At 45.7% G+C, this 14,871-nt stretch overlaps 1 protein-coding gene across 1 annotated transcript in view; it reads left to right on the top strand.

Moving 5' to 3' along the window:
- Positions 1 to 14,871, top strand: part of opn5 (opsin 5) — an 87,021-nt gene that overhangs the window by 34,313 nt on the left and 37,837 nt on the right. The window contains exons 3-4 of the mRNA XM_067983788.1: positions 13,103 to 13,273; positions 13,368 to 13,702. Of these exons, the coding sequence (XP_067839889.1) occupies positions 13,103 to 13,273; positions 13,368 to 13,702 (506 nt within the window). The remainder of the gene's footprint in view (positions 1 to 13,102; positions 13,274 to 13,367; positions 13,703 to 14,871) is intronic.

Below are 14,871 nucleotides of genomic sequence, written 5' to 3'. Positions count from 1 at the left end.
ATGACCTTCTTGGTCTTTATACCCAGTGAGTAGGTATCTGCATGTGTTGAAGAGACACCTTCTGTAATGATTCACTCTAAGAGCCTGAAATCTTGCCTTTCCATGTCCTCAGCCTTCTCTTCTTCATAGCATAATGGAGGGATTTGAATGGGGAAAACCATCCCCAGTTCAAAGTAGTATTTTGAGCAGAGCTGAGTAAAACTAATAGCAAAAGCCCTGACTGAACCTCCAAGGTGCTAAACAGACTGATGTGCAGACAAAGTATCACTAACCTTTAGTAGCCATGCACAATGTGGACTGGAAAAAGGCAAAGCTCAGCAAGATTAAAAAAAAGAATCTGGCCCAAATTAACTGGGCAGAAAAGTTAGCAAATGAGTCAATAGATAAATAGTGGGAAATCTTCAAATATGAGATGCATAGAGTACAAAATAAATAGATTCTTATAAGATGAAATGACAGTACATCAAAATATATAGTTCCATGGATAATTAGACTAAAACTAAACTGAAAATTAAAAGGGGGAAGCATATGATACATCAGGGCTAACAATACTAAAAATAATAATAATGACTTGCCATAAATTTGCTGACAACATAAAAGTGGGATTGGCAAACAGTGAGGAGGACTGTATAGAAAGGAAGACATAGGCAGGTTAGCAGAATGGACGGACAGGTAGCAGATGCAATTTAATGTGGGTAATTTTTAGAGTATACACTTAATTGAAAGAAACTGAAGAGTGTGGATGAACAGAGAGACCAAGGGGTTCAATTACAGAATTCAGTGGCAATGTGAATGCAGATAGATAAAGCCATAAAATAAGCCAAAGAATTTGGGGTTTTATAAATAAGAGTACAGAGTACAAGCATGAAGAATTAATGATGCATTTATTCAAAACATTGATTAGGCCACAGTTAACAGTTCTGTGTGCAGTTTTGGTAGCCCCATTCTAGATAGGACATTAAAACCTCAGACAGAGCCCACAGCTTGGGTTGACTAGGATGATGCCAGGATGAAAAACCATAGTTATGAGGAGAAACTTGCGATTCAGGGGGCGAGGCTAAGAGGAGATTTATTAGAGGGTTTTAAAGTTATGGGGTGGAATTTCTGCGTATGGTTCCCCGATCTCCCACCATAAGTTTACCACAACAATTTGCATTTATATAGCGCCTTTAACATAGTAAAATGTCCCAATGTGTTTCACAGGCACGTTATTAAACAAAATTTGACACCAAGCCACATAAGGAAATATTAGGACAAGTGACCAAAAGCTTGGTCAAAGAGGTAGGTTTTAAAGAGCATCTTAAAGGATTTGAGAGAGAGGTAGAGAGGTGTGTCTAGACACACAGGTGGACCAGTTAAGAGCTGGTTTGCACCAGGGTGGGAGTTGGATGCAGAAGTCAGTCCCTGGCCTCCTCTGTATCAGGGTGAGCAGGAGGAGAAGCTGCTGGGTTTAACCCCGAGTACTTAATTCCAGCCACGATAGCCTGTCTGAACCCAGTAGGGCCCAACAGTTTCCGATGTCGGACTGTCAAGGGAGGTAGATTCTAGCAGTGAGAGATCCATGGAAATCCTGGAGAAACAGCATAAATGGCTGTTTACCTCGTTTCTCCAGGGTTTCCTTCGATCAACTGCCAAGACTACTGCGGGAGATTGGGAGACCCCTCACGGAAATTGCTGACATATGAAATGTTTTGATCAAGTGAATGGGGAAAGACTATTTCAATTGATTGAGGAGTCAAGGACAAGGCATCATCAATTTAAAATTATCAGTAAGAGAGTGAGGAGAGAGATTAGGACAGATTTCTTTAACAGAGGGTTGTTGGACCATGGAACGTTTTGCCACAGGGAATGGTTGAGGCAGAGACCATTGTATCTTTTAAGAGAAAATTGGATAAATATTTGAAGAGGAAAATACAAGGCTATGGAGAGAGATCTTTGGACTATTCCAGCAAGAAGTCTGCAGATATGATGGGCCTCTTTATTCAATGTGAACCTCTATGGTTCCAAGGTTCTAAAACATTGTGACCCAGATATTCCACCTGTGTGCTAGTCAAATGGATTATAACCAAAGTGTGCTCCTTCTGACAAGAATTAAGCCAGCCTATAGTTTGGGGATCCAGTCATTCGTGTGACCTGACATGCCCCCAGAAATGGGGGCAGAAATCCAATCCTGCAGCAGGTTTAAGAGGCTTGCAGCAACAGTATTTGCCGCCAACTGTAGAGGACTCTGACTGCTGTCTAGAAACATCAGCCATTAGATCTCCAGCCTAGAATATCTTCCTAAACCTGCAAAAGAAGCTGATGGTTTCCAGCAGGTGGCACCCAGATCTATGTTTAATTTGTTCTCAGGAATGGGGTAATGCTGACAAAGCCACATTTACTTCCCATCGCTGGATCACCTGAGAAGGTGATGGTGTACCGCCTTCTTGAACTGTTACAGAATTTGTAATGATGGCCCTCCAGTGATGCTGTTAGGTAGGGAATTCCAGAATATTGACCTAATGATGATGAATAAATGGTGAAATATGTCCAAAGCAGGATGGTGTGAGACTTGGAGAGAAACTTGGAGATGATAGTGTTCCAATGACATTGCTGCTTTTCTTTTTAGTAGTAGATGCACTTGCCCCACACCCCTTTGGTTGAAGCCGTGGAAACTGTGGGGCGACACTTTTTAGTCAAAAACTGGACATGATACGTGTCTAACATTTTTTCTCTGCTTTGCACCTGGGAACTGAGCGTTCCTTCGACAAAAAAAGGGAAGAAAATCTCACCCAGCCTTTCCTTCCCCTTTAAGGATCTGTTTTATAATAAACATTGGCTAAGCAGGCATATACCCAAACACTGATATAAGGGGTGTATATTCTATAGTACAGTACTGCTATCTACTGGTGGAATTCAGATAATGCAAAATCTGTTACAGGAACATTGGTAATACCAGTTAAATAAAAGAGTAGTTTGTAATGCTGCTCTGATGTCATCACTACCTCAATTTTGTCTAATACTGTAAGTTTTGTATGTTTCATTTAAAACTAATGAAAAATGCTTTGAAGCAGCTTATAGTGCAACAGATATAGGAGCCCAGATCTTCCTCTAAACTGTAACAGCAATAGAATTGCAGTGGTGTGGGGCTTCCCTTGCTACAAAGATATGCCCCACACCTTGGCTGAGTTCTATGTTTGGAGTCATCTAAATAATTATGACAAACTCCCTGGCCTCCACCTAGGTGTGGCCAGAGACTGGCTTTTCACAATATACCATGGGTGTCAGCCTCTGGGGAGCTGAAGAGGGTCTGAATTTTATTTAATAATTATATTCGCAGGCTAGGGAGTTAAATCAATTTAACTTCCTTCAAGAGAATTAAAATTTAACTCCCCTCCGCCCACCATTGCCCATAGCAAAGCCAGATATCAGGGATGCAAGGGTGAGCCCTCCAGAAAATTGGCTTTCCTGAATACTCTTGATATAACAACAGCACCCCTTTTAACTTAAGTTTTCACCACCCAACAGGTTTCTAACCATTCATATTAAATGTTTTGTGGTTAAGCTCTTAGAGTATTTTGCACAATGCAATCTCTGTTAAATCTCACTGATAACATTCATAAATCTTAAAGGTTATTGCAGAAGTGATTGGGTCTATTATAGAAGTGTGTCAAAACAGGAAATCGGCCAAATATATGGATTTACTTGATATACCTTTTAATTTGTTTTCCTTATTTTTTCAATGGCCTATTACCGGTTCTTATTCTTTAACCTTATTCATTGAAAGCAATGCAGAGTAATTGCACATTTTTCTGCATTGCCCCAGAAACATCATTGAAGATGTTACCTTATCTCAAAGCATTGTGACTGTAGGGACCATTCTCACTGATTACTTTAAGCCTGTTCAAAAGTTAATTTGCAATAACTATGAAAACCAATTCATCGCCCTAACTATAATCTTCCAAAGTTCTCTCAATTCAGGAACCGTTCCTTTACATTGGAATATTGCGTATGTCACTCCGCTATTTAAGAAAGGTGAGAGAGGGAAAACAGGGAATTATAGTCCAGTTAACCTAACATCTGTTGTTGGGAAATTGCTAGAGTTTATAATTATGGATAGAGTGACTGAACAACTTGAAAATTTTCAGCTGATCAGAGAGAGCCAGCGTGGATTTGTAAAGGGTAGGTCATGTCTGACGAACCTGATTGAATTTTTTGAAGAGGTGACTAAAGTAGTGGACAGGGGAATGTCTATGGATGTTGTTTATATGGACTTCCAGAAGGCATTTGATAAAGTCCCTCGTAAAAGACTGTTAGCTAAAGTTGAAACTCATGGAATTGAGGGCAAATTATTGACCTGGTTAGGAAATTGGCTGAGCGGCAGGAGACAGAGTAGGGATAATGGGCAGGTACTCAAATTGGCAGGATGTGGCTAGTGGTGTCCCACAGGGATCTGTGTTGGGGCCTCAACTATTCACTGTATTTATTACCACTTAGATGACGGGATAGAAAGTCACATATCCCAGTTTGCCGATGACACTAAGATAGGCAACATTGTAAGCAATGTACATGGAAGCATAAAATTACAGAGAAATATTAATAGATTAAGTGAATGAGCAAAACTGTGGCAAATGGATTTCAGTGTAGGCAAATGTGAAGTCATCCACTTTGGACCTAAAAAGGATAGAACAGATTACTTTCTAAATGGTGAAAAGCTCGGAACAGTGGAGGTCCAAACAGACTTAGGGGTCCAGGTACATAGATCATTGCAATTCAATTGATGCCACTTAACGTGGCTTCCGGGTTTGCCGTCGGAAAGTTGCACAGCGGGTGGACTGCGCACCCGCAACACAGGCTGTCAGCTGGAGGAGCTCTATTTAAAGGGCCGTTGCTCCAAAGGCTTTTACTAGAGCAAAGACTACAAACCACAATGGAGCAGCACGGGGGCAAGGCGGCTCCAAGGTTTAACAATGCCTCACTCCAGGTGCTACTGGATGGGGTGCGGAGGAGGAGGGAGGTGTTTCACCCCGTGGACGGGAGGAAGTGGCCTGCCTCTGCCACCAAGAAGGCCTGGCTCGAGATGACAGAAGAGGTCACCAGCAGCAGCAACATCTCCCACACCTGGATCCACTGCAGAAAGCATTTCAATAACCTAAGTAGGTCAGCCAAAGTGAGTACACTTACTGATTCTCCTACATTCTGTGTCGCACCACACCGCCACCTCTTTTACCAACCCCCCCACCCTTTCTGAACTCATTCTGCACTGCCAACACTACTCCATCACATCACTCCTCACACCCACTTAAGGCTCATCCTCGACTTACCTTCACGTCCTCAGCGCTTCCTCACCTCCCCATTTGTGACCCCATGACTACCACTCACCCCAATCCTCATCCAATGTGATGTCTCTGTCTCAAACTCATCCTCTGATGCACCTCTTTCACGGACAGCCTCACCCAAAGCAATACATTCATTGGCTGACCACTTCACCATCACTCACGCACAAGTCTGCACTTTCTCCCATTCTAGGAGAAGAGAGCGCAAAATGCACGGGAGAGGGTGAGGACTGGAGGGGGGGCCGCAATAAATAGTGATCCTCACAGACCCGGAGCAGGAGGCCCTGGAGCTCAGCCGTACCCTCGAGTGCCTGTCCATCGGGGACGGCGAGACTGGCACCCCACAAACATCTGGTGTCACAACTTTAACATTCATGTGAATTGATGTTAACGATGGCTTGGCATGTTCAACACCTCAGTACGCTCATCGCAACATGACACATCTGTGATGATGTTTAATATTGCCTTCTGTTCTTTTACAGGCCCTTCAGTGACCGCAGTGACGGCAGAGGGCAATTTCTCAGAGGACCTGCCGGCCTCTGAGGGCGCACCGTCACATCTTAGCGAGCCATCCACCAGCGCAGATGCTCAGTTAGTTGGGTTGGCACCTGGCAAGTCACCACACACAAGTGAGCACGAGCAGACCCTGGTGGCAGGGGCAGCTGTGGAGAGTCTGCGTCGGTGAGAGCACTCCTCTCCAGGCTCTGCTCAGCTGGACACAGATGCAGAACCCTGGGGGCCGTCCTTCAAAAGGAGAATGTTCAAGGGACAGCAGCACATTTGCGAGGTACTGGAACAGGTGCCACGCGCACTCTCCATAATAGCACAGAGGATGGAGGAGTCCAACTCCTGCATTAGTGGAATGGTGGCACAGGTACAGGAGGGAATCTCTGAGATACTGTCACAGGGACGTGAGCAACTGTCTGAGATAGTGTCACAGGTAAGTGCGAGAATGTCTGCGATGGAGAGAAGGCTAGCCTCCGTTGAGCTTCAAGTACAGCACACAAGTGAGTCCATTCAGGCCCTGACAACGGCCGTTCGGACTCACAGTGACCTTCCAACGCATCACACATGTCCAGCAGCGTGGTAGGAGTGCTGTGGGCCTGGCCCAAGGGAGGGATGTTGGTGAAAGGCGACATGGAAGTGGGGATGCCACTCAAAGCACTCCCACGTCTCACCCGTTGCCCCTCTCTCAACCAGTACCTGCAATGCTGCCTCCTCTCCAGGTGGCTGAGTCTGCCCCTGCACAGGTGCAGGTGGAGCAGTTTTTGGAGAGGCCCTCAAGGGCTCCAAACCCAGAGGCAAAGGCCCAAAGCATCTAAGCAGTCAGGGCATGAACACGAGCAACCTGCCACTACCTCTGCTGCAGCCACAGGGGATGTACCACGTAGAAGTAGTGGTAAGAGAAAGGCAAAGGTTTTGTGAGCACGAAGGGTATGCACAAGGTGTGTTTGACAGACTGTCATGTTTTTCATTTATATTTGCTTTTTGTTAAAGTCACATTAAATGTTGTGATTATCACCACTACTGCCACGTCTTGCCCATTCTTGACTGGCTTTTGTGATAAGGCCCTTTCATAAGGTTCACCATGAGCGGCGACACTTGATGCCACCCAGTGGGTCACTTTACAGTGGGTGTATGTGTAGTTGCAGGATTGTTTTGTGCAGGGAGGGGTGGGCGGCCTGGTGTGGGCGTTGCTCTTTCCAGGTGGTGTGAGGACTGGACTCTTCACATTTTCTGATGTCAGGAGAACCGTTCACATATGAGTGACTCCCTGGCCTCACGAGCAGCCAGGTGAGCCGCTGCACTGCCCATGGGTTGCTCCTGCTCCTCCTCCTCCTCCTCCTCAATGTGGATGGCAGATATGAATGGGGCCTCTTCACGCAGCATCCCTCTCTGTTGTGCCATGTTGTGCAAGGCACAACACATTACTATAATGCGTTCCACTCTGTCTGGTGCATATTGAAGCACTCCCCCAAAACGACCAAGGCACCTAAGTTGCATCTTGAGCAGCCCAAAGCATGCTCAATTGTAGACCTAGTGGTGACGTGGCTGTATCGTTATATCGACGCTGTTGCTCAGTGATGAGGTTCCTCAAAAGCTTCATGAGCCACGTGTGCAGGGGGTATCCCTTGTCCCCAAGGAGCCAGACCTTATGGGTGTTCAGTGCGTAGAAGAGGGGCGGGATGTTGAATTTCCTCAGAATGAAGAAATCGTGGCAGCTGCCTGGGAATCTGACGCACACGTGAAGGAATCTTTTGCGGTGGTCACAAATGAGCTGAGTGTTGATGGAGTGTTATCCCTTTCTATTGATGAACAGTCCTGGCTCGTGTGGAGGTGCTCGTATTGCTTTATGGGTGCAATTGATTGCACCCTGCACTCATGGGAAACCAGCCACAGAGTGGAATCCCACTGCCCTCTCCGCCTGGCTAAGGTTGTCCATGGGGAAGTTGACATAGTGTGAGGCCCTGCGAAACAAGCCGTCGGTGACCTCCATTATTCACTTGTGTGCAGATGACTAAGAGACCCTGGTGGCACCCTGGAATGATCCAGAGGCAAAGAAATTGTGGGTAGTGGTGACTTTGATAGCGACGGGTAATGAGATGCCAATCGGCCCAGCTGGGATCAGCTTGGCATGAAGGAGGCTGCAGATGTCTGCGACCACCTGGCGACTCACTCCGTATGCACTGTTGCTCAGAAAGGTCCAGGAAGCTGAGCATTGGCCAGTAGACCCTATGGCGAGGGTAGTGCCTCCTGCGACGTCGCTCTCTCTGATGTTACCCTCTGAGCTCTTGTGCAGGTGCCTGTGGTGCAGCACTGTGTTGTGGAGCTACAAGTGGTGGAAGTGCACGCCGTGCCTGACGAGGCTGGTGATGTTACTCGTCCTCGGATGTAGTGGTGAATGCAGCCATTACGCCCCCCCCCCATCCTGATGGTGTGAGTTTGAGGGGGTCCGAAAAGTTGGTAAATATATGTGAACAGAAGAATTCTGATTGGAAACTAAGAATTTTCAGTGAAAACACAAAGATCTTGCAGCCAAAAGTTTGTGTGAAAGAACTGAGTGCCCTGCAGCAAGAACTAACCATTTTTCCCCATCTGTCAAACAAGCATTTGAATGTCCAACTGGCTGCTGGCTGAAACACGTCTGCTGATGAAACACGCTGAGGATGTTTAAAAATTGGACCCCTGCCTTAATGTGGACAAAATTAAGTACTTCAAATATTTTTTAAAAATTCGTTCATGGGATGTGGGCGTCGCTGGCAAGGCCGGTATTTATTGCCCATCCCTAATTGCCCTTGAGAAGGTGGTGGTGAGCCGCCTTCTTGAATCGCTGCAGTCCGTGTGGTGAAGGTTCTCCCACAGTGCTGTTAGGAAGGGAGTTCCAGGATTTTGACCCAGCAACGATGAAGGAACGGCGATATATTTCCAGTAGGGATGGTGTGTGACTTGGAGGGGAACGTGCAGGTGGTGTTGTCCCATGCACCTGCTGCTCTTGTCCTTCTAGGTGGTAGAGGTCGCAGGTTTGGGAGGTGCTGTTGAAGAAGCCTTGTCGAGTTGCTGCAGTGCATCCTGTGGATGGTACACACTGCAGGCACTGTGCGCCAGTGGTGAAAGGAGTGAATGTTTAGGGTGGTGGATGGGGTGCCAATCAAGCGGGCTGCTTTGTCCTGGATGGTGTCGAGCTTCTTGAGTGTTGTTGGAGCTGCACTCATCCAGGCAAGTGGAGAGTATTTCATCACATTCCTGACTTGTACCTTGTAGATGGTGGAAAGGCTTTGGGGAGTCAGGAGGTGAGTCACTTTCCGCAGGATACCCAGCCTCTGACCTGCTCTTGTAGCCACAGTATTTATATGGCTGGTCCAGTTAAGTTTCTGGTCAATAGTGACCCCCAGGATGTTGATGGTGGGGGATTCGGCGATGGTAATGCCATTGAATGTCAAGGGGAGGTGGTTAGACTCCCTTTTGTTGGAGATGGTCATTGCCTAGCACTTGTCTGGCACGAATGTTACTTGCCACCTATGAGCCCAAGCCTGGATGTTGTCTAGGTCTTGCTGCATGCTGGCTCGGACTGCTTCATAATTTGAGGGGTTGCGAATGGAACTGAACATCAGCGAACATCCCCATTTCTGACCATATGATGGAGGGAAGGTCATTGATGAAGCAGCTGAAGATGGTTGGGCCTAGGACACTGCCCTGAGGAACTCCTGTAGCAATGTCCTGGGGCTGAGATGATTGGCCTCCAACAACCACTACCATCTTCCTTTGTACTAGGTATGACTCCAGCCACTGGAGAGTTTTCCCCCTGATTCCCATTGACTTCGATTTTACTAGGGTTCCTTGGTGCCTCACTCGGTCAAATGCTGCCTTGATGTCAAGGGCAGTCACTCTCACCTCACCTCTGGAATTCAGCTCTTTTATCCATGTTTGGACCAAGGCTGTAATGAGGTCTGGAGCCGAGTGGTCCTGGCGGAACCCAAACTAAGCATCGGTGAGCAGGGTATTGGTGAGTAAGTGCCGCTTGATAGCACTGTCGATGACACCTTCCATCGCTTTGCTGATGATTGAGAGTAGACTGATGGGGCGGTAATTGGCCAGATTGGATTTGTCCTGCTTTTTGTGGAAAGGACACACCTGCGCAATTTTCCACATTGTCGGGTAGTATTGTAGTTGTACTGGAACCCCTTGGCTATAGGCATGGCTAGTTCTGGAGCACAAGTCTTCAGCGCTACAGCCAGGATGTTGTCGGGGCCCATAGCCTTTGCTGTATCCAGTGCACTCAGCTGTTTCTTGATATCACATGGAGTGAATCGAATTGGCTGAAGACTGACTTCTGTGATGGTGGGGATATCGGGAGGAGGCCGAGATGGATCATCCACTCGGCACTTCTGGCTGAAGATGGTTGCAAACGCTTCAGCCTTGTCTTTTGCACTCACGTGCTGGACTCCGCCATCATTGAGGATGGGGATGTTTGCAGATCCTCCTCCTCCCATTAATTGTTTAATTGTCCACCACCATTCACGACTGGATGTGGCAGGACTGCAGAGCTTTGATCTGATCCGTTGGTTGTGGAATGGCTTAGCTCTGTCTATCGCATGTTGCTTCTGCTGTTTAGCATTCATGTACTCCTGTGTTGTAGCTTCACCAGTTTGGCACCTCATTTTTAGGTACGCCTGGTGCTGCTCCTGGCATGCTCTTCTACACTCCTCATTGAACCAGGGTTGATCCCCTGCCTTGTTGGTAATGGTAGAGTGAGGAATATGCCGGGCCATGAGGTTACAGATTGTGCTGGAATACAATTCTGCTGCTGCTGATGGCCCACAGCGCCTCATAGTTGCCCAGTTTTGAGCTGCTAGATCTGTTCTGAATCTATCCCATTTAGCACGGTGGTAGTGCCACACAACACGTTGGATGGTGTCCTCAGTGCGAAGACGGGACTTCGTCTCCACGATGACTGTGCGGTAGTCTCTCCTACCAATACTGTCATGGACAGATGCATTTGCGACAGGTAGATTGGTGAGGACGAGGTCAAGTAATTTTCTCCCTTGTTTTGGTTCGCTAACCAACTGCCGCAGGCCCAGTCTGGCAGCTATGTCCTTCAGGACTCGGCCAGCTCGGTCAGAAGTGGTGCTACCGAGCCACTCTTGGTGATGGACATTGAAGTCCCCCACCCAGAGTACATTCTGTGCCCTTGCTACCCTCAGTGCTTCCTCCAAGTGGTATTCAACATGGAGGAGGACTGATTCATCAGCTGAGGGAGGGCGGTAGGTGGTAATCCGCAGGAGGTTTCCTTGCCCATGTTTGACCTGATACCATGAAATTTCATGGGGTCCAGAGTCAATGTTGAGGACTCCCAGGGCCACTCCCTCTTGACTGTATACCACTGTACCGCCACCTCTGGTCGGTCTGTCCTGCCGGTGGGACAGGACATACCCAGGGATGGTGATGGAAGAGTCTGGGACAGTTGGCTGAAAGGTATGATTCTGTGAGTATGGCTATGTCAGGCTGTTGCTTGGATAGTCTGTGGGACAGCTCTCCCAATTTTGGCACAAGTCCCCAGATGTTCGTGAGGAGGACTTTGCAGGTTCGACTGGGCTTGGTTTGCCTTTGTCGTGTCCGGTGCCTAGTGGTCCGATGCCAGTTTTATTCTTATTATGACTTCTTTTAGCGAGATTTTACAACTGAGTGGCTTGCTCTGCCATTTCAGAGGGCAATTAAGAATCAACCACATTACTGTGGGTCTGGAGTCACATATAGGCCAGACTGGGTTAGGACGGCAGGTTTCCTTCCCTAAAGGACATTAGTGAACCAGATGGGTTTTTACGACAATCCGGTAGCTTCCTGGCCACCATTACTGATGCTAGTATTTTAATTCCAGATTTTATTTAATTAATTGAATTTAAATTCCCCAGCTGCCATGGTGGGATTTGAACTCATGAATCCGATTATTAGTCCAGGCCTCTGAATTACTAGTTCAGTAACATAACCACTATGCTACCGTACTTCAAGTATCTAAATAAGTCTCTTAACTATCATCCCGCCAATTTTAATTGCCGGTGGGACTTCCGCATTCAGGAGGTGCACGGGCACCCAGACGCATCAGAGGGGAACCTGGAAGTCTGTGGGTTGGAGCCGGGTTCTGAACCTGCTCAGGATTTCTGCCATTTTCGGAGCCCCCCTGCCACCAACGCACCTGCTACTTCACTGGAAAATTGAGCCCATGAAGTTAGGTCACAGATCAGCCATGATCTGATTGAATGGTGGAACCAGCTCGAGGGGCTAAATGGCCTATTCCTGTTCCTATGTTCCTATTGATTAGCACCGGGCTTTCTGTAATGAACTGATGAATAGAAAACCCATTGAACATTCTGCACATTCTCTAATGCCCGTATGACTCCATAAGGATTGTTCATGATTATCCACTGGACAAAACAATTTAGCCTGTGGTATAATCATTCAGTTCTATTCTCAACTCCATGCCTATTGATGCCACATTTGTGTAATGCTTGTTAATTTAACACTTTTTCCATTCTTAGTATCTGTTGGCTTTTTTTCTTCTCTTATCAATATTACATTGGGGATATAAAAAGGGATAAAAAAATTAAGTTACAGTAAAGAAAAAAAGCCAGAAGATCAAACCACAAATTGAAAATGCTGTAAACCCTCAGTAGATCAGTCAGCATCTATGGAGAGAAGAGACCAGTTAATGTTTCGAATGTGGAGCTGTCTTCACACTGTGGTCAAAAGTCCCACCCCACAAGGTGTCTGGTATTGAATGCACCGTAGAGGTAAATCTGGGATTCAACCTCTTATAACTTTAAACCACTTCATTCATCAAAAAAGATGCTTATCTAGCTCCCTCTTAAGTTTGCTGACACCATAGGCAAAATGTTCCGCTTTGTAGAAAGCTGACGTAAAGCTGTTGAGTGGATTTTGTGCCGACCTGACTTCTCTGCGACTGATCCGAGTAAATTTTCCAAGGCCAGTCTCATTTGGATAATTTTCATGGGCTCCAGGAAAATGACCAACACTGGTCTTGGTCTTCTATAGCAGTAGAATGGGGCTGACTGCCAATTCAGAAGAAAATTAATGACATTTCTGAAAATGCTTTTTCACCTACGATTTTATTTATAAGGTCTCTTTTTTCAATATTTTAAAAAGAGCATTTCAGAATTACAAAGATTTGAATAAAGGGCCTTATTTACTTTGCTGTCCAATACTACAGTAAATAGGTCCTATGTATCATATGGTTATTTAGTAAATATTAATCATACATGTTTGTTTTTCAGTTGGAGGAAAACCCTTCTTGATCAGTTCTTGTTTTGCTCATCGATGGATCTTTGGTTGGGTTGGTTGCCGCTGGCATGGATTGTCAGGGTTTCTCTTTGGATGTGGGAGTCTGATTACAATAACATTTGTAAGTCTGGACAGGTACCTAAAAATTTGCCATATACGATATGGTAAGTGATATATAAGTTTAGATTTGCGCAAATACTGTAGTTCAGCTGCCAGCTTTTACAATAACTTTTGTGAATTATTTTAACACTTCTGCAGGTATTTGGCTTCAAAGGTGCCATATCTTCGTAGGCTTGGGTTTCGTCTGGCTTTATGCTGCATTTTGGGCCACTATTCCCCTAATTGGATGGGGAGACTATGCTCCTGAGCCTTTTGGTACATCGTGCACTCTGAACTGGTGGCTTGCACAGGCTTCTGTGGATGGACAGGTCTTCATTCTGAGCATACTATTCTTTTGCCTTGTGCTTCCAATAGCAATAATAGTATTTTCCTATGTAAAAATCATAGCCAAAGTAAGATCATCCGCCAAAGAAGTTGCACGTTTCAATTCAACCATTCAAAGTAACCATTTACTGGAAATAAAACTAACAAAGGTAACTAGTATTTGTTTATTTATCTTGCATCAGTGTTTAAGAGACACATGAAAAATGTTCTCTGGTGCCACAACTTCGGTGGGAGTGCTTTGTGTGACCTCATGGTTGTGCTCTTTGACTCCAGCCAATTTTTAGGAGTCAGGATGATTTGAATATTGTTAGCTCCTGACAGGGTTCCTACCTATTCGAAAAGCCTGCCTCGGAGGGAACAAACAACAATGTAGCCCTGTATCCGATTCAACTGATTGTTGTTTTCTGTTTTCAGATTGCGGATAAATTTTCATGCTAATTGAGCACCAATCAACAAATGGCATAGTTGATGTTAACGTCCATTTGGACAGAATTAAACCCAAATCATGTTTTCTGGTGTGGATTTAACTCACTGAAAAACACTCATGAACAATGAACTAAGGCTAAATATGATTTCAATTGAATGAAAATCGGGGTGGGTTCTATAAAGGGCAAGTGATCCACTCCACTAGATTACTGCCCTGGCAGCGAAGACAAAAATCTACCTCGTGGCTCTAATCAGTAGGACCTCCTCGTCCAATCAGTCAGGAAATCTAATGTATCAATGTAATACTCCTTAAGCACTGTACAGTCAAAATGTACAATGGCTTCACAAAATCTGTGACCATATGTCAACTTCTGAAAAATAACTTTTTAAAACTAAAATAATTTCACTACTTCTCTGGATGCTGCGATAGCCTAACCTCTACTGTGTTGTGTTGCTTTCTCTCACTGTCCAGCTGGAGGTGGAAAGAAAGCAGGCAAAATGTTGGGAATTAATGGCACAATCCACACACAGGCTAGGTCAAGCTCCTAAACCGAGAGATTGCGATCTTTTGTGTGTGATTCCACCAAATGTGTCTATTTGTGGAGCCTTCGTGTTGCACTTAAAATGCCAAAAATGCAATAAAAACAAAGTACACGAATGTAGGAATGTCAGAGTGGCACCTTGCCACAATGTAGCTGGCAGTTCTGGCCAAGGATAATTGTATAACAATTCTTAAAATCAAAGTTGTGCTTCCCCAGCAGCAATTGATCACTTGCCCATCGATTGCCTTTGAGAATCCAGTATTTGAGCAACTGTGGGCCGCACTTCCTCCAGGAATTGATCCTGGCATCCAATTACACTTGCATCATACTTAGCACTGGAGGATCCGGAA

Source organism: Heptranchias perlo, chromosome 5 (genome assembly GCF_035084215.1).
Source record: "Heptranchias perlo isolate sHepPer1 chromosome 5, sHepPer1.hap1, whole genome shotgun sequence".
Taxonomy (NCBI): domain Eukaryota; kingdom Metazoa; phylum Chordata; class Chondrichthyes; order Hexanchiformes; family Hexanchidae; genus Heptranchias; species Heptranchias perlo.
Note: the sequence above shows the minus strand (reverse complement) of the source record. Positions and strands in the feature narration are given on the sequence as shown.